The following is a 21,284-nucleotide window of genomic DNA, read 5'->3' on the forward strand; positions in this document are numbered from 1 at the left end:
ATTGCTCAGTTGTGAAACCTATGAAATCTCCACACAAATTTAATTCCACTGGATTTTGAGATGATTATGACACTGGGCATATAATTAGTTTGGGCAAGGAAAAGTTTTTCTCGAACAACGATTTTTCCTTTAAAAATTCCCGGCTTGAATTACACAATTACCTATCATGAACTTTAAATTTTTAAAATCATTTTTTTCGTTGTAGGAGTCGATTAAGATTTTTTCCATGCTTTTATTCGAGAACTTGACTAATTTACATTTTTTGTGGGATTTGTCATTATTCAACTATAGTCATAGTCATAAAAAATGATGGAAAATGTTGGGCCGTTTTCATAAGACAGTCTCGATTAATTTTGGAAAAAAACAAAGTATGCTAAGTGGCTTTTTGGGACAAAGTCTTCAGGTATAGAGAGTTTTTTTTTAAATCTGAGAGGGTGCTGCCAATATTTGTTCGGGTTGGCGTAAAATTCGCCTTTACGTTCAAAAGTAAAGCTTCTAAGTCCCGATAAACAGATTATGAAAAGTTAGATTAAAAGCTTAATCTTCCCTTCGAAACCTGCCGATAACTAATATGGTTGCAGACATTTTAAGCTTGATGCAGTCAAACAAAAGACTATGCGCCTCCTTTATTGTAGCTATTATGGGGGCGCGTGGTTAGCAAATAAATTTTTTTATGCGGTTTTGATTACTACTAGATTCACATTATCATTTTCTTGTTTTTTTTGCGTCACACTGGCCCTTATTATCGTTCTCACTTCCACTTTCACATTCACTTCACTTACATGTCACTTCACTTGATTTTACCTATTACCGGTATCACGCATAGTGAAGTGATAACTGTGGTGGAAAAAACTATTTTTTTCAACAAAATGTTGGTGGCGTGATGTTCATAATGAAATCAAATTCATTCAAGTAATTACTTTTGTCTCAGAAGCGACTTCCGTAATAAGGACCTACATTCACTTTACTTGATTTCCATCGTGTAGTGACACCGGTAATAAGGGCCACTGTTTAAAACACCACTCATTTGTGCATCCAAATTGCTCAACATTTAACTTCATGAATCTGAAAAAGTAGAATTGAATAAGCTCTAAGTCGAAGTGCTCACAGTAGGGCAATATTTTTGGTTGAATTGTAAAGCTAACCAAAGGAAAGCATTGGCTGCCAAAGTAAGTCCTTCATCGACCCGCTTTAGTCTATCGAAACTATGACATCCGATGAAGTACAGAACGCTAATCTCCCAGTAGAGCTCAACACTCACATACACACTGACTGTTTGGTTCAAATTGTTTATGCTCTACCTCGGTGGTGGTAATATTCTCTACCACGTTCGTAATTTAATCTCTTCCTGTGCAAACAGTCAAGATTGATTTTCAGCAAACATTGCACCGACATCTTAGTGAAGCGTTCTACTAACCTAGACTGCACACAACTCTCACCTTCCCAGTCAATCCCTTGCAGGATTTCAAATTGCACAAATTGCTCCAATTATATCTGTACATACAGGCAGACACGCAGGATGGCAAGTCTCTCGGACGGTCACCAAGCAACGAATTTGCGGGCAGTGGTTTGATTATCTTGAGCTTCGAAAATAGAGCTTTGAATATTTGATTGGAACTTCGAGAGAGGAAAAATCATCGCTTCGGTTGGCTCGGGTTTTTGTTTTTGATTGCGAACAGGTGCACTAATCATCAATCAACACAATCAAGAACATGTTTCCGAAAAAAGATTTTGATTAGATCTAAGCCCTAATACGTTTATTAGAAATGGAACACGTAACGAATGCATCTTGATTGTGCAAGCACCTTTTGAGCACATTGTGCCGTAGATCATATGTTGACCTTTCAATTCAAAATAACAAATATTTTAGTGAATTATACTTCGGAGCCAGACCAGCAAAACACAACTGTCCACTCGTGCTCAGTGACAAAGCAAGCATTTCATACTAGACTGTGAATTTCTTCGATCGGAGAACATGCAAAGCAGCCAAAAGTTGTGGTTGAAATCTGTGTGTGAGTGTCGATTTGCTGTTCCATTTCGTTACCGGAATACACAAAGCTCCTACTGCTGTACGGAAACATAACAACCTTAGTGCTTACGGTCGTACAAGATAGCATGCATTTCTCAGTTCCCACCGGCACTTAAACCGGCATCCGTACGGGGAATGAGGATTTCCCTCGGTTGCCCGTAAAACTTCTGTTTTCCATCACCAGACGCGTAACAGCATTTACTACATTTCGGTGAGGGGCCCAGAAGGGAAGACAAAGGAGAGGCTAGAATTGTAGTCCGTTTTCAGAACAAATGTTATCCTTTAAACACAATTGTATTGAGGTTGCATGTTGCAATACCCTGTCCGGTACCCGGGACCGATTGTGAGACGTTAGTTTCGCTATCAGCTGCAGGATGCCAAACACCACATCACATTATCGCAAATGCTACCCGCTTCACTGGACTGATCAATTATACATTACGGACGAATCGTACGAGAAAATGCCCTCCGTTGCATCTCCGTTTCGGACCACCTACAGACAAAGCAGCTTCCCCCACGGGTGGTTTTGCGGTGAAAATAAGTACTAATTCAGTTTTTCGGACGGAGATGGAGCGTACGCTGAATCTATTATCCGGATGTTTGTGGTGTGCAGTGAGAATATGTGAGAGACTGTTTTGTTATGGTGTAGAAAGGTAGTAGGAGGCACGGGATGGTTGACAGGTGCAGCAGAGGGTAATTGAAAAACTTTTACCCTCACAACGAACAGGATGCCAACCAACTATCGGGAATGAGGATGATATTAAATGCTCTGGATTGATGGTTTTATTATATTTTCCGGTAAAAGCTATAACTTGCCATAAGTGGACAGTCCCACGTCAAATATAATAACGGGAAAAGTGCATATTGGATGGCTTGCTTATTTGAAAATGACGGATGAAAAATGATGCATATTTGAGTGACTTCGACATGGTTTAAAATTGTTGAAAAGAGATTGAAATATTTTAAACTAACCTGAATATATTAGTCAAGCTTATATGTTCTGGTTTGTGAAACTGAACAATAATCAATTTCCTGTTGATCAATGTTCTGTTGTTGCTCATATATTTGATTACTTGGTTTCTATCGCCGTTGTTGGCATGTTTTTGTGACTTCCAAAATCTCAGTTCTCAGAAATTCAAATAAAATTGAATGCGGAATGATGAACTGTTGGTCATTTATTATTGATAGCTCTAGCGTTAATGAAATTTAGCTGATTGCGATTGAGCTGTTGTATTATGCCGTTCGACGCATAGTTGTCCTATATTCTAAATTCAAAAATAGAACTAAAAAACTTTTCGTCGTGAATACGACTTACTTTACTATGGGGCGCCTTTTCAAAATTTACCCTGCACCAGAATGGGTAGAAATTAACCGTGAATATCTCTTGTTGTACTCAACCCAACAAAATAATTTTTTCTACAAGCTAAAGGAAATATGATCAGAAATTTGTGATTGAAAAACAACTCAAAAAGAAAATTTTCTACAACTTTTGGAAGCAATGAGAAAAACTCATCATGCTTGCTTGCCTTGTTCGCACCCGGACGACAGTTTTGAGGTAGTCTCAGACGAAGCGAGTCACCTTTAATCAGCAGCAGCCAAATCAGATCTTCTGTGTGGTATGAAGCTTCAAACGTTTAGGTTTCGCTATAATTCGCTTCTGAAGCCTCATTTGAATAGGATTTTGGAACCAAAGTCCACCTGAATTTGTGACCTAATTGTGATTTTAGAACGTAGTTTTTGAACTTAGTTTCAGAATTTAGTTCCAGAATACGGATTCAAAAGTTAAAACTTTGACTCCGAAACTGAATCCTACTTCTAAATTTTGGAGCTAGATTTTTGGAACTGGTTCCTTGACTAGATTTCGAACTAAATTTAGTGCCCTAATTTGAGTTAAGAATTCGTATCCAATATTTTCGATCTAAACCAGAATTTTGAAAGTCAGTGTTAGAACCTGAATTTACCTCCTGATTTCAGTTTCTGAGTACATTACCCTTATTCAGATTAAGCGTGCTGGAATTGAATTCAGGAACTTGGGTTCTGGAACTGGATTCAGTGCTTTAAATCCGGTTCGAAATTCAAGTTCAGTATTCAGTTCTAGAATTAAATTTGGATCCTGAATTGTGAAAATGAGTTCAGTTCTAGAATTTTGAACCTAAATTCATGAACTGAATTCTTGATCCTCCATCGAAATATTAAACCTTAAAAAAACTAAATAAAGACTGTCCCAGAAAGTATGAACGCAACCAAAAACCGCTGTCATTTCGCAATGGTTCAGAATCTGTCAATTTTTATGGCTACGTCCGGTTGTTTACACTCTTCTCTAACCACTTGTGCAGTTGTTTATTCGTTTTCATTAGTTTGTTTCGAAATACGTGGACTTTCAGCAGAACAACGTGGAAAAATTGTGTACAAATGGTGCACAGAACGCGGACTGTCACTGAGAAAGATAGCAAAAATGGAAGGAGTAAGTGAAAAAGCCGTTCGGTGAGGATAACACCTTTGAGGATAAACCGAAAACGGGTCGAAAAAAAGGTCCTGCTAACCCTCAGTTGGATTAAAGTATACTGAAGGCGTTCGAGCAAAAGAAGGAGGTTTCAGTTCGGGATGTGGCCAAAAAAGAGGGCACTTCGAAGCCAAATGTTCTTCGTGCTAAAAAACGAAAATGCATTATTCGAACCTATAAGAAGCAGAAAGAACAAAAACGTAGTCCGAAACAAGAAGCATCGATCAGGCCGAGGATTCGAAAGCTGTACAATACGATTCTTGCTGAAAATTTGAACTGCATAATCATGGACGACGAAAACTTACGTGAAACTCGATTACAAATCCTTGACGGGACCACAATATTATACGGTGCGAGAAGGGCAAGTGTTAAACCAGTCCGAGACATCGATTGAAGTCGAAAAATTTGGTAAGAAAGCTATGGTCTAGCAATCAATTTGTAGCTGCGGTAAGATTTCGAAACCCTTTATCACCAATGCTTCAATGAACAGCGAAATATACATCAAGGAATGTTTACAAAAACGACTTCTACCCATGATTCGAAGCCACAAGGCTCCTGTTGTATACTGGCTAGATCTTGCTTCTTGCCACTACTCGAAATCAATGGTAGAATGGTATACTACCAAAAATATCACTTTCGTCCCAAAATACATAAATCCATTAAATGAAAAAAGAAAATTCTATAACTTCTTCTACGAGAGTTGTTAATTATGCATTTAGTATTAAAATTAAAAAAACAGTATTATATTTGATCAGAAATGGTTTAATTGTTTTTCAAAATACAATTTTAATAACATTTTGTCCACTCTTCTTGAGGTACTCCCAAAATATGGTTTTGAACGCTTCCACAGCTTCTTCAGAACTATTAAATTTCTCTTCACGAAGTTCATTCTCCACGAAAGGGAACAAATAGAAGTCGTCAGGTGCCAGAATCAGAACTAATTGTCATTTAGGGGTTAGCCAAATTTTGTGCTAGGGCACATAACCGTTTTTATTATTTCTACGTTTCGTCTTTGACTCATCAGTGCAGAGCAGTTCAAATTGAACTGCTTAGTGCTAAACTTGGCAGTTCAATTTGAACCGCTAAGCAGACGTAAAGTTTCTGCTAACCTTATCCTTCTGCTTCTGCTTATTTGGCTAACCCCTAAATGACCAAACCTGCATCGGCCAGAAATAGTCGAAAACACGTTTTCGTTCGGCACGTCAGAAATAACATTGCACTCCGTTGCAAAACAAAAAGTGTTCTGTAAATAGCAGAAACTTTACGTGTGCTTAGCGGTTCAAATTGAACTGCCGAGTTTAGCACTAAGCAGTTCAATTTAAACTGCTCTGCACTGATGAGTCAAAGACGAAACGTAAAAAGAACTAATTGGCTCAAGTGGCACGTTCCCCTAGTTATTTGGAGATTTGTGCCGATGTGTGAGGGCTTGCATTATCGTGATGAAGAATGATTTTGCGTTTTGCGTTTCTTCATTATTTCACGGAAAAATTCTGGCAAATAAAGGGTGGTCCACCAATCAGAATTGACGGTTTTACGATCTTCTAAAGCGTAATACCTAGTTTTAGTCGCATAGGATAGTGCTACACTGCCAAAAGTTGAACTAAGTTGATTGAAGCACTCTTGTCTTGATAATCCAAGATGAATATCGTAATAAATCGTTGCACTAAAATGTTCACGATTTAATTCAAATCTCTTTTCTGCGGTAAAATTTTCAACTCACTGTGAACAAAACAAATAGTGCTCAAATGACAGAATGTTCTGAAGATGGTAATGGTTTAAAATGTCAAACACCTAATCCACCGGATAACACTTATGGCGTTTTCGCTTGATGCCAAACCTGACCCAGTTTCCACCCTAACTGCTGTCAAACCGTTTGTTTGAAGCTAGTTTCGAACCTAGTTTCAACGTTGTTGAACTGAAAATCGAGTCAGTTTCGAACCCGGTTTTTATATCAGGTTTGCTCGAACCCCCGTTGCTAAATGCGAACCTAACACAGTTTCGCGAAAAGCTTTTATTTGATGAAACTACCCTGGGTCAGTTTCAGTTTTCTCAAGCGAAAACGAGATTAGTGTTGCCAAGGCTAAATAAATAACAGATCGGCTGAAAAGTTCGTATCGTTTCTATGAGAGGGCGCCACTAGAATTAAATCCATACCATTTTCAGTTAGTACCAACCTTCAAAAGATACGTGTATAAATTTGACAGCTGTCTGATTATTAGTTTGTGAGATATTGCATTTTGAGTGAAGCTACTTTTGTTATTGTGAAAAAAATGGGAAAAAAGGAATTTCGTGTGTTGATGAAACACTACTTTTTGATAAAAAAAAGTGCCGCCGATAGCAAAAAATGGCTTGATGAGTGTTATCCAGACTCTGCACCGGGCGAAGCAACAATTCGTAAGTAGTTTGCAAAATTTCGTACTGGTCATATGAGCACCGAAGACGATGAACGCAGTGGACGTCCAAAAGAGGCTGTTACCGATGAAAACGTGAAAAAAATCCACAAAATGATTTTCAATGACCGTAGAGTGAAGTTGATCAAGATAGCTGACACCCTAAAGATATCAAAGGAACGTGTTGGACATATTATTCACGAATATTTGGATATGAGAAAGCTTTGTGCAAAATGGGTGCCGCGTGAGCTCACAATCACAATGTCACAAGTCGATGGTTTTGCTGAAATTAAACGAATTGGGCTTCGAATTGCTCCCTCATCCACCGTATTCTCCAGATTTGGCTCCAAGTGACTTTTTCCTGTTCTCAGACCTCAAGAGAATGCTCGCTGATAAAAAATTTAGAAGCAATGAAGAGGTAATCGCTGAAACTGAGGCCTATTTCGAGGCAAAGGACAAATCGTACTACAAAAATGGTATCGAAAAGTTGGAAGATCGCTATAATCGCTGTATCGCCTCTGATGGCAATTATGTTGAATAATAAAAACGAATTTTGGCAAAAAAATGTGTGTTTCTATTAAACGATACGAACTTTTCAGCCGAACTGTTAAGTAGCAACCTACGTATCCCTACGTATTGCTGAAGACACCAAAAACGTGTTTTGCCTTTTTTTATAAATATAAAAAATAGGTATAGAATTCGCTCAAACTTTAGAAAAATTTTCCGAGGCCCGGGGGGGGCGAATGTCATATACCAATCGATTCAGCTCGGCGAACTGAGCAAATGTCCGTGTGTGTGTGTGTGTGTGTGTGTGTGTGTGTGTGTGTGTGTGTGTGTGTGTGTGTGTGTGTGTGTGTGTGTGTGTGTGTGTGTGTGTGTGTGTGTGTGTGTGTGTGTGTGTGTGTGTGTGTGTGTGTGTGTGTGTGTGTGTGTGTGTGTGTGTGTGTGTGTGTGTGTGTGTGTGTGTGTTGGCCGGACCGATTTTGATCAAACTAGTCGCAAATGAAAGTTCTCCCCGTCACCCAGAACGCTATTGAATGGTTTTGAGATCGGATGTCTTTTTGAGTTATACGAAGTTTTTACAGTATCTGTCACATTTGACCTTGAAAACAGAATATATTTTCAGACTTAGACTCCGCACGGTAATACCTATCCAACAAGCCATAGATTGTTAAAATCCTTCCATTTTTAACGGAGATATCGAAATTTTTGTGTAAGCCACTTTTCCCCCTATTCCAGCAGTAGGAGTTTTGAGCGCTGTATGACAATGAAATGCTTGGGAGCAACGGAAAACACGATTTTTTATACTGTTACATACAATTGTTTCTAAGTACCAAAAAGACTGTGTACAGCATCCTTTTACATGACATTTAGCCTCGGACCGATTTTAGCACGTCTCGTTTTTGGAAACATAATCGTTCGAATGTGACATATATAAACCAGATGATGGCCGATTTTTTTTAATTACATTGTTTTAAACTACTTACAGCAATAAATGCTGGAAAAACATAACATCCATATACCATACGAATCAGTTCGTCGAGATCAGCAAATGCGTGTGTGGCAATTAATTTCACTCAATTTTTTCGGCAAATTTCTACAATTTCAGATTCATACGAAAAGTCGTATGCTCCCAAACAAAGTTCCTGAATTATATTTGGTTCCGACCTCTGGTTCCGGAACTACAGGATGATATGTGAAACGAAATTAAAATTGTGTAACACATTTTTCTCGTAGATAGGCTGAACCGATCTAAGATTCAAATGAAATATAAGAATCATCTAAGATTCAAATGAAAAGTTTTAAGATTCTATAAAACATCTTGTTGTTCAGTCAGGTCCAACTTCCGGTTTCGGAGATACAGGGTGATTAGTATAAAAATGTCTATTTCACATGAATTAATCAGGTTTATCGGGTTAGCAGATTTGGATAGTCGATAACCAAACAAACTTATTTCATTTTTGGTTGTATTCAGTTTTCGTTTCAGAAGGCACCCAAAAATTTGATTCGCACTACGATTCCTCGAAGATGTCTACATTGATTTTCAAACATTTTGAAACAAATGTAAACTATACAGCTACTCAGGTGAATTTGTCTGACTTCAGCTACACCGAATTTCGAGTTCCGGTTCCAGTATCGAATCGTTTCGCAAAGCTTAATCGTTTTCTCAAAAAAAAGCCAAATCGAATTTCAGAAACAAAAGTTCAAATTAAAATAAATCCAATTTTATCCAATTCTGACTTCCGATTCTGGAATTGTAGGATGATGAATTTTGAAAATTCAAAGCGATATAGAAGATGAAAATCCCGAAAAGATTTAAAGTTTTACTCAAAAATATTCCAATTTATTCGTCATATGGCCATACGATTCGGTTTGGGTTATGCTGGTTCCTGAATACCGGCTCTGGAAGTACCTTGAATTACCCTAAACACTAAAGAGGAAATTACTTCGACATATCATGGAATGTTTAATCGATTGTTACACTTTTAGATTCAAATTCGATGCGGTTTGCAGTTTCGACATTACAGAGTAATGAGTGATTAAAATCTCAAATTGCCACTTAAAACGACGGACATTAGAATAATGTCATGAAAACTTAAACACATGCGGATTGATAAAAAAAGGTATCATCTCACTGCTAGGTGGATTAAGCACGTTTTTTTTTCAAATTTGAAATTTAGATTTTTTTGTGTCTTGACATTGAGTTTTGGAAAATCGGTCTATACTTACATAGAATTTTCATACTATTTAGGGTAGCTCAATTTTAATTGATGGTGCAGTTCCACAAATCGGAGCTAGTTTGTTAGATCGCTTTTTGATAGATGGCTTTTTCTTCTTGAGAAAGGATCGCTTTCCTCAATATAATTAATTTAAGCACTTTTTGTTCGCTATTAAGAATAAGTAGAATTTTCTGAAGAAGCATTCCAAAAGGAACACTTTTGAATAATTGTTTTAAGAAGACTTTCCCCCGCACTTGGAATCAACTACTTCTACGTGCATTGTCATTGCAAACTAAATAGCTGTGAATTTGTTCGACACGGCCATTAACTCCAACCCCGATGCGAACTAAAGTGTAGCCTGGAGAGCTCGTGATGATACCGCATTCCTGTAATGTCATCTTTTCATTCACTACGTTTAACGCGTTCTTTTTTTGTCTGTCTTTCTTTTTTTCACTTACAGGCGGCGGAGTACTCCTACCACAACACCATGGGTCGGCGATCGACCCTGATGGGAGGAGGAGGAGGTGGCGGTGGTGGCGGCGGTAGTGGAGCCCCCTACACCCACATGAGCAAGTATTCCTACCCGACGGATATGAGTCTTAGTAGCCATTACGGGTACACATCCTGGGGTTTATGGCGCGACAATCGGAATCTGTCCTCGTCAATGTACGGCAAAAAGCAGAACAACTTCAGATCGGTCCCCGTGCTGCTATTGTCGGCAGCTTTTATCGTGGTCCTTGCCATACTCTGCGTAGCTGGGCTCGCGTTCTATTTGAGCGCATTCAAGACGGATCTCAGCGATTGTGAGTATCATTTTCTTTAGTTCTATTTTTTTTTCTTTCCTCTACCGAGCAGCACACAGTCAGTAGCACACAACTGGCAAGGTTTCCTTTTTGACAGAGAAAATTGATATTGTTACAGCTTCAGTGTCATCCACGCTACCGCAGTTCCAAGTCGGACACCACATGTTGCCATACAAATTGCCACTGTCTTGACCGTGTTCTTCCGGCGGCACGATTCTCCAAAAAGTCATTAAACGAAAACCATTTTGGCTTCTCTGGTGAGGCGGAAGAAAAAAGTTGTGCTTTCATAAATAACAGCCTGCCCTTGCGAGTTTTATTGGAGTGACAAATGATTTATCTTACGTGCTTAGCAAAGGTCTAAAAATATGCTTCATCGCCGTTCCTTGGAAGATCCTTCCGCTCACTCGGGGTCCACTCGACCAGCGCAACAACAGCAGCAGCAACCGACGCTCGTCATAGTCGGTTATTGACGCTTCTTGTCCCGGTTTGTTCTGCGGTTATAAAAATGGCATGCCTTTAATGGAGCAATGAAACGAGCCACCGGGTGGATCCGTGACATATCGCCAGATCCTTCTTATACATTTGCTTCGAATGAACCATGAACTCAACACGTTATGACCACGGAAAAAGCTACCGGTAGATGGGCTAGATTGATGGTTCTGTGTCAGGTTTTATTTGTCTGCCGGAATGTCATACAAGACGAGGTGATGCAAAATTCATTTCGGTTAAAAGGGAAAGGAATGATTTTATTGTTTATCATAATTTCGTATCACATGGAAATTTGTGTCCCCCAATGTGATGTTCTTTATGCTTACAAGGTTGATGGATGAAAAGCGGCAAGTAAATTGAGCGTTGGGATTTATTTTGCTCTTTATTTGAATGATTTGAAATGTCCGTGTCGATGACCCTGTCATTCACGAGCCAGGAATAGAAAATAAGTAAGCACAATTATAATCGATAATCATATGCTCCAAACGTAATAAAAAAAATGGGAATAGTACATCATGATCAGCGTGCCACCTTAACTGACTTAAAATTTAAAACTGACTGAATAAATGATGACCAAGCCCACGGTTGCAAAGCGTTCATATCCATGAATAGAATTTTTAGAATTCGACTGCAGGTACTAGTCCTAATAATATGTATGTGGTTTAATATGTTATATTGCTGATTTCACATGAAATCTGTTTAAATATATTTCGAGCCTAGAGCGTCATTTAGTTGGTTGGATCCCCATCTTCAAAACGCCATGTTTGTTAACTTGGCATTGAAACTGTCTTTGCCTCTAGTCTTAAAACAGTCGAATTTTGAGCTGAATAAACAGGATTTCCAGCATGTGATCATTTTTTGTGCAATCAAAATAAAAATAACGTTAAAAACGACAGGAAAATATAACTTATCTGGCGATGACGAACTTCAGATGTAATCGTCAACAAATCGTCAATTTGTAGAATGTAATAATCGAAAAACTTCCAGGATGGGCTCGAAGACACGGCAAAGTCATTCTGCAACATGACTATGGTTCGGCACATTACGCTAAAGTGGTTAGAGAAGAATCCGCCAATTTCATCAGATCTGGAACAATCTGATTATCACCTCTTTTCGTCAATGGGACATGTACTGGCTGAGAAACACTTCCAAACTTTCAAGATTTACGAAAATGAAAGGTGAGGAATTATTTTGGGGGATGTATCCATTAATTGCGCAAGAGATGGAAAAAATTTTTGAAAAAATGAGGCACTCGTTTGGTGCAAATTTCGCACTGCGAAAAGTGTACAAAGCTAATCAAAATATTCTGGATTTGCAATAAATTGAAAATTTTTATCTCCCATTTGCAAAGAAGCAATCTCTATAGTACTACAGAGCCATGAGAAGGATTGGTTTTGCGTAATGTTCCCCATCGTTGGCCACTTGTCGTTGCAATTTTCTTCTATTATTATTATTTCGTTTATTTATCCCCGGTTTTAACCTAATTCTGGTCGTAATTGAATCTTTTGCCGAGATGATTACCGAGTGCGATTGGTGGTGCAAATTTGGGCAATGATTTTGCACGTCGTCCGTAATATTGATAGGTTTTTCGGTTCTTAACGATACCAAACTAACTAGAGATTGTGAGAGGAGAAAGAATATGAAATTATAGAGCCATAGTACTCAAGGAAGTGCAAGGATGTGTAGATAAAGTGCGGGAAAGTGAGACGTGACAAGGGTCATTTAAGTAAGCAGAAGAATTCTCGTATCTAAACTTTATCTTTTACCAGAGGAGTCGATCTTAGGCATCTCAGCGATACGAATCATCCGAGTCTCTGATATGTCAGAAAGTAAAGGCAAAGCTCGTTTGCCATTTAATATCCGAACCATCCGGATCGACTACCCTTCGATTTCGATTTTTCGAGATCATAACTCAAACAAGAATTATTTTACCATATAAACCACTAATACCATTCGACTCGGTTCATCTATACCACTCACCGAATATGATTTGTTCCTGGGGAACAAAACAACCCAAAAATTCTAGAGCTAGAAAATTTTAATTTGGCGAATAAATCGACACTTTCGCACTGACTGATGAGGCTCTACCCGAGTAAAGTCTAACATCAAAATAAGAACAAATTAAAATCTGATTATGATACCAACATCAGATTGCAATCCTAATATGATATCGACTCATCAAATTTTCAATTAATATCACATTATGTTATCATTTTGCTGTTTAAAAGCAAAAGTTTTGTGAAACTCAAAAAATGAAAATATAAAAACATCAACTTAGTGAATCCAGTGAAATTGAGCAAATTTCAATATTTTTGGCAACACAAAAATACAAAGTTAAGTTTCAATGGAAGAATTATTCCTTCAATCCTATGTTGCCTTTTACAAAAATGTTGACCGCCATCATAACCGCGAAAAAACGATTTTTTCAACTTTTACGCAAACAATGCTCCTTCTGGGAGGCATTAGATAAATTGGCGATCATCGGTACCACGTTTGTCTGAAGCAGGTCAATCTGAATAGTGGCTTTGGCATTCCCATCTCGCTGATCGTCTGCCGTAGAAGGAGCTTATTTCTGAATTTGATATGAGCAATATATTTGACGTCATCGATTTTCTTCTAGATACATTAAGTATTCGATCCTGGTACAATTTTTGCGTTCAGTTTAAACAAAATGTTTCGATAATCATACGAAGTCGCGAAGTTCTTGGACCATTATTTTGAGTGCATTCAGAAATCAGGGACCTGGATGGCGAAAATAATCTACTCGCCAAACCCGTTCTAAAAATATCCATAACTTTATATACAACAGTATGGAAAAATTAATTGTTTACGAAGTTCGAACATCGAACATTGAATGTCTCAGATTTCAGAACCTAGAGCTAATTCTTAATAATACTTTAGTGGCTTAGAGGAGCCACCAAGAAAATATATGCTTAATTTGTATATTCCTAAGTAGTCCACAAACTGTGTCGAAGACACTCTTCAAAACAATTCTCATTCCTACTTATAAATGCTTGGAACTGCATATACTCACTAACGCTAGATACTATGAGAAGTATTTTATCAATCATCTAATATATCTTGGAACTTTAATACACTTTTCCAAAGAAACCGTCTAACTAAATCTTCATAATTTTGAGTCACAGAACTAATTCTGCATCAAATGATCGTAAATTATAAGTCTACACAAGAACTAAAAATTTACTGAAGAGATTCTGGTTCTATCTGTGATCAGAAGCGAGATAATCGTTTATTGTCCCAATTAGTCGAAAAAACGAATGATCTGGGATACCTTTTTGCCGGATTCCTAATTCTCGTTTCCTGTGTTGTAAAAGACTTCACTGTAAAATGTTCGGTCTTCAGAGCCTCTAAATTCGTATTTCAAAGTGATTACATGAGCCTCTACACACATTCGTATTTCAAAGTGATTTTTTCTTGCTTGCGACTAATATGGAGATTGCATAAAATCTTTTTTCTTGCTTGCGAGTAATATCGCTTAAATGTATACTATCCCGGACCTGTTTTGGCTGTTCTATTTTTAGCTTATGTTCGTGACGTATTATTTCAAGAAAATCTACATCATATTAAGTTTTCAATGTGCTTTCACTGAGAGCAAAACTAGTTTCCAGTTTGATGTCATACAGCATTTTTTTTGCTTTCAATTTTGATCTTTTAACCGTTAAAACGACCAAAACAATAGCAAATTAAGTAATCGATATATACGAACAGCACAACATCAAATTGAGTTTTCTTTTTAATCTCACACTCTACTGGGGTATCGTCTACAAAATTTTATTCCATGAATTCCAAGTTATTAAATGATTTATAATACCAATTTTTCTCGAAGAAAACTAGAGTCTCATAACAACAACATAGAATTTTATTATCATACAAGAAAAACGTTGAAATTTTTACCAACAAAGATGCATTCATGCGCCTTCTTTTGTCTTCTGATTTCGTAGTAACTAACTGGAAGAAACTATCGAAAAAGTCATGAAGTTCCTTTCACCGGATGCGAGAAGGTTTTAGAGTTACAATGATCAGTGTAAGCATTCATCATTCAATTAAGGAAATGAAATAGAGTTTGTGAACTTATACATCTTATATTATGTTCGTTTCAATTATGTTTAAGAAAATATCTAAATACGTAAGTCCATAGTTCGGTAAGTCATATACATCAGATATACATTCGTTTATACAATCCTACAATACTATCGGATACAAAACATTTCTTCAAGCTTTTGATGTAAATTAAAAATATTTCTAAACTAGAGTGGTTTGATCTTCCACTTTTCGCAACCTTCTGAAATCATTAAATATGAAACATGACCATTTTTTATTTAAATAATAAAAGGCATCAAATAATTAAAGGCATGAAATTGCAGTTTTTAACCACTGTGCGACCTATTCATACCGTTTTCGTTTTTGAACCAACACGCGGGCGACTCTGACTCCGAGTAAAACGAACACGTAGTACGCGCTTTAAACAACAACACATAAAAAAAAAATAAACAAACTCGCATGGATGCGTGTTGCGACCCGAGAAAATTTTCAGAGCAAAACTACGCGATTGGAGTCCGATCTAGAGCGAACCCAGGTTGCTAAAACAAACATGTTAAAAGTTGTTTGGGCGACTCTGGCGACCAGCTCTCGGGCTGCTCTGATCAATAAACGAAAACGATATAAGTTTTCGAATTATTGCGAGTGCCCATTTTCGCCTCGGTGTCCCCTACTTAAGTTTGAACGTCATAATTTGTTCCTACAACTTTCGGAGCTCATTTCGTCTGAGTGCAGTTTTGCCATAGGTTGAGCTCTTACTTGAAATAAAGCCGTTGCAGATTTGTTAGGTGTCAAAATTAGTTTTGGACTAATTTCGGATTCCGGTTACATTCACATGCAGGCGTGATATTTCGCACGTGGTGCCCAGACATGCCTCATTCTGATCACTAATTAAATTAGTAACCTACCGCTCCGGGGATGTATGCAAAATGTGAAACATCGGATTCCGGCACCAATCCTGGCGACCTTTAATATTCACTCAACGACTTTTCCTATTGTTTCTATTCTTTCGCACAGCCATCCTCGTCTTCGACTGCACGTTTCGGGTGACCCGGGGGGACATTTATACGACCGGGTTGCGCTCGAATCACACGTCGGTTTTCCGGCAAAAGTCGGCCTTCTACGAGCGGCTCGTCAGCACATCGCTGGAGCAGAGCGGCCTGACGGTGTCCCGCACGGAAATTATGGACTTTGGCGACGGTCCAACGATAGTGCTGAGTTTCCGTGTGTTTCTCGACATGCGGATGATTAAAATGTGAGTATGCTGGGCCGGGTGGTGGAGGGTTTGGGATTGGCATAATTTACACGTGTTTCATGGTCTTGTTTTCTTCTGCTCTTTGTCGGTCTGTTGCAGAACGATTAATAATGTCGAGGAACACATCCGACAGGCGGTACTCAGTGAGCTTGCCAATTCACACTCACACTTTAAGCACATCCGAGTGGATCCGGATTCGATTGAAATTAAACGGCTGCTGGATCAGAAGGTGCTGAGGATGGCATTCATGATGAAGGAACAGGTAGGTGCCCGAATGTCTTGATTAGTGAAAAACGAGACCGACAAGTAAATAATCGATTTTCTCTTCCGATAGCCGCTGCCGCCACCGGTCAAACCGCTGGAGGATCGTCTCGGAGCAGCAAAAAAATCCGGCGTAATTGAGAAAACGATCCATAAATTCACGCCAAAGGTCGCTTCATCGACCTTACCTACGACATCGGTTAATGAGCGAAATCAACCTCAGGAACAACAGCCGCCGCAACAGCAGCAGCAACAACTGGACGGTGAATCTGACATTGACATGGATAATCTTCCGGTAATACAAGGGTCATTCGAAATAACGAAAACGGATGCGGATATCACTCAAAAACGAAACAACAACGGCGGCGGAGGTGGGACAGTGATGTCACAAGCTGTGTCCACCTTGAAACCGTTTGCCGTAAGCCCAGCTCAGCTGAAGGTTCGAGTGGGTGAAAAAAAGTCAAATGACAGCGTCAAAGCAGAAGAAAAAGTACCGCTATCCTACTCATCAACTGTCCGGCCGAATCCGGAGGCCAAATTTCGATACGAAACCGGTACGGCAAAGATAGAGAAAACGGACAAACATGGTGTGACAACGAAGAAAATTAAAGCTAGTTCCAGCATAGGAACACGAGGTTCTGCATACACCAAACGAACTACCACAACCACGACTAAACCGCCAACGACGTCCACCAGCACAACTACCACGGTCAGAACAACACTGAAAAGCACTACTAGCTTCCCAACCACTCCGGCATCATCGGTCGAATCGGCTACGGAAATCAGTCTACCAGATTACGACCTGCTGACGGAGTTCGGTATTGACGACCGAAATGATACGTTTTTGGAAAATTTTCTGCAATCCATTATTAACGACAGCCTACCGGATGAACTGATGGCCGCTCAGAATCGAATGGACGAAAATATCCCGAAGCTGGACGTCAGTTTGTTTACCAGTGCACCCATTTTGGACAAACAACCGTGGCAACCGATTCGTGCGACTATTCCGAAAGAAATTCCACTACAAAAGTTCTCTCCGCCCAAGCAACCGAAGAAGAAGCCTTCTTTAGCCGAAGAGATTCTCTATCGTAACAAGCACAGTGACATCGAGAGCTCGCTGTATACGGAAAATCCCGTGGGACACATCTACTACCAGAGCTTCACCAATCCTAGTTTCGGTTCTTCTACGCTGGGAATCGAACCGCTAGGCGTGGTCGATGTTAAACCGTACCCACTTCCGGTGGATAAGATTTCTATCGAGGCCGTTCCGGACTTTAAATTAATGACACCGACCGCCGTTAGTCTTGGCGAGAAGATATTGAACTACACCATGGACGATAAGAAATTTGAACACTTGGGAGGTGGAGTGATTGCCAAGAAACCGGAAAATAAAACCACACCGTACAGAACGACAAGCACGGAAAGCATGAAGACAAGTGTGATCACGGTAACTCCAGTCTACATGACTACTAGCGTAGAGAATATGAGTAACTCAACGGAAGATTATGTGGACTACTATCTGAGAGATGGACTGAACTTTACGGAGCTGACTACAACGGTAAATGAACTGAGTGAGTCACCAGACTACGGTTTAGGTGTTGAGTCTAGAATTAGTCCGGACGATGATTTGTACACCACGGATATCATGTTGACTTCTACCATGGGAGGTATCAGTGCGGAAAAATCTACGGAATCTACGTCGTTCGATTCCGGCAGCAGTGAGTCTATGCTTTCGACCATAGATCAATCGGAGGATACGACCACGCAATCGACAACGGAAATGGTTGCCACTAGTGCGGAGACAACTACGGAGCAAGAGAAAACAACAACCAACGGCAAGCGGACGACGTTCGTGGAAATCGAGACGTTGAAGTACAATCCTACCACAACGATGACGACAGCTGCAGCGACAGTTCCGGAGCTGTTCCCCATCAACAAGTGGGAGTTTGTGAATGGATCCCGCGTAACGGCCGCGAACAGCCAGTCGACACGGAAAGTTTTCAACGAAACCCTACAAGCTCTGGTGGTTGAGAATGTCCAGCTGACAACCACGATACCAAGTGTCAAGATTGAAGCCCTGAAAAGTAAACACAACAGCTCCACCAATCTGCAGAATCTGTCGGTGATTTTCGACACGTTAGCCTCCAAATTGGGCATCCAAACGGAGTCGTCGAGTAAAGCTCCCCCATTTTCGTCGCTGTCGAAAATCAAGAATCAGTACAAAAACTCAACCACTCGAAACTCGACCAAAAATCGAACCACAAGACCCAAGCGTAAAAAGAACAAGAACACAAGACGTACTTCGACAACCACTTCAACTACTACCTCTACCACCACGGTGGGTCCCGAACCTACGACCACGACTACATCAACAACAACGAATGCCCCCATCTACGACACAACCCCGCTCGCCAAGCTCATTCCGACCGTCACCAGTGACGACGTGGTGGACCTTGTACCAGTGATGATATCTCCGACCTCCGAGTACTCTTCGGAGCTGTACGTCGGTCAGGCGGAAGTTGAAGTCATCGATCCGAACAAGTACGACGAAATGCTGCGGTTGCTGTCCACGACGCCCACGGGAGCGGTAAGATTTGCAACTACCACGACGGCACCGGCACCGTCTAGTCTGGTCACCCTGCTGCCCGCCAAATCTAACTCCGGAATCAAGAATTTTCGTCCGAAAATTAAGCAACAATCGCGTCCAACCAAAACCACCGGCGGCTCGTTAGCAGCTCATAACCGGCCACAGTTGCTTACCGCTGATGCTGCGTTGGCCAGCGGCCGTGGCGGCGGTACGAACCAGAAATCAGAATTAATGAATGCAAGTAAAAGTGTGGCCGCGGGTACCGACGGCAATCGGAATGATGACAGTGCCAACCGGGCCAGTAGCCGGGAGGGCACCGGCAACGAACGAGGATTTAACAACCAAAACGATAATAAAAATAACACAATGGTGGAAACGGTGGTGAGGGCCAGTATGCGCTTTGAATCATAATAAAAACGAGATGCTGCCGGAATCTGCTGTAAGTGCTCCCTGGCGCTCGGATGCAGATTACAGGGTTTCCACGGCGGTCGTTGGCTGTAGAATGATGGGTGCGGTGAAAGAAAGAGAGGATTAAATTGAATGCATTGCAACTTTTTGGTACGACTGAATGTACGAGTGGACGGAAGAATGCACGAGTTGGTGTTGGGAAATTGGGAAAATTGTAAGGAGGAAGGCATCCTCCGTGGACTTAAAAAATGTGATTTTACGTACGAAAGGAGATATATGCAGTTGGTATGGTGCAGATGAGGTGGTTCTCAGATTTCGTTGGTGATATGTCCTGTTGCATTCGAACGGTCCGTAGCTTGTTATCGCCGTTACTTGTTTACTGTAGCGAGTAGCGCACTCAACACCATTCAAGCCCAATATTTCAAACTGAATCGAACAAATATCACGCAGTTTGAAAAAGAACTCGATACGGATGGCTAAACTTTAAATCATACACGGCTAAACCGTACTTCAAATGCGACTCTCAAGAACCACCCCGCTTTCGAGGGGTGAAACCGGGGACCAAAAACGGACCACTGGGAGAGACGTTCTGTGAACGTGAATATGGGAACATGCATACTATTCAAAAGCTCGTGCAGCAGCGCAGGTAACATTCGGAACAATCGTGTAGTAATCGCATGCAAGCCGGCATAACGAAACGATAACGAACCCGACAGGGTCGCTGGGCTGCTAATTTAATCTCCGTTTGTTTTTTTTAAACATAGGCAGTGAAACCTCACTATTATGAAATAAATATCGCGTCCGCCCGATGGTTAATCCTATCAGGAGTTTGTGGAGACGCGTGGTAGTTTAGTGTAGTAGTATATCGTAGGAATTTTACGGATAGGCAAACAGGTTATTTACTGAGTTCTCCTACAGCTCAAATTCTTTCTAAAGCTAGGTTTTAGTTGGCTTCTATCTACTAATTTTAAGACTGATCGTATATAAATGAAACGATTAATCGTTTGTAGCATCACATCTTTTGGTTACCTTTTGTGTACGATCGTTCAAAAGGAATGATAAATATCTTTAAGCTTCAAATTTGTTTGCAGAACTGTTAATGTTCAACTACTCGAACGAACTTAGGTGAAAGATTAGCTGTAAGAATTTTAGTTTTCAGCGCGTAATCTTAAGTTCATTCTTAAACCGAATTTTATGTGAATAAACAACGACCTAAAGTATTATGATATTATGTAAGAAGCCTACTTTCGAATGTTTTTGAAATGCTTTTGACTACCTTTCTTTTTCCGAATTTTGTATTTTAAAATAATTTATTGCGGTATGAAATAAAGCTATTTAAACTGATGGCCGCAGAGCGATTATTACCTCCACCTCCCTTTCGTTTCTACTCCGTTACTGATTGAGATGAGCAAAAATTTTATAGATTGGATGATGGGTTCTGGGATTGGCAAACCATCCGTCAATGTACAACTTCTGGTAAGTGTTGAGTTCATAGATCGTTTTTTTTGAATGATTTTTATTGGTGACTTAGGTTCAAATGAAAGACACCATTGCCCCACAGATTTTTTTTGAATTTCATATTGGTCAAACTTTTGCTTCCGGAATTACAGGGTGAAGAGTGAAAGGAATTTTCACATATATAGTATTATGGATCATATTTTCTAAATACCAACGCCTGCAAGCACTCTTAAAGACTGTCCCAGAAAGTATGGACGCAACCAAAAACCACTGCCATTTCGCAATAGCTCAGAATCTGTTAATTTTTATGACTGCGTCCTGT

The 21,284-nt window shown here is 39.8% G+C and overlaps 1 protein-coding gene across 1 annotated transcript in view; it reads left to right on the top strand.

Moving 5' to 3' along the window:
- Positions 1-20,786, top strand: part of LOC131429858 (mucin-5AC) — a 209,220-nt gene extending 188,434 nt beyond the window's left edge. Inside the window, exons 3-6 of the mRNA XM_058594270.1 lie at positions 10,103-10,445; positions 16,011-16,248; positions 16,348-16,510; positions 16,583-20,786. Of these exons, the coding sequence (XP_058450253.1) occupies positions 10,103-10,445; positions 16,011-16,248; positions 16,348-16,510; positions 16,583-19,507 (3,669 nt within the window). The 3' untranslated portion in view covers positions 19,508-20,786. The remainder of the gene's footprint in view (positions 1-10,102; positions 10,446-16,010; positions 16,249-16,347; positions 16,511-16,582) is intronic.
- Positions 20,787-21,284: the final 498 nt, after the last annotated feature.

Source organism: Malaya genurostris, chromosome 2 (assembly GCF_030247185.1).
Source record: "Malaya genurostris strain Urasoe2022 chromosome 2, Malgen_1.1, whole genome shotgun sequence".
Lineage (NCBI taxonomy): Eukaryota > Metazoa > Arthropoda > Insecta > Diptera > Culicidae > Malaya > Malaya genurostris.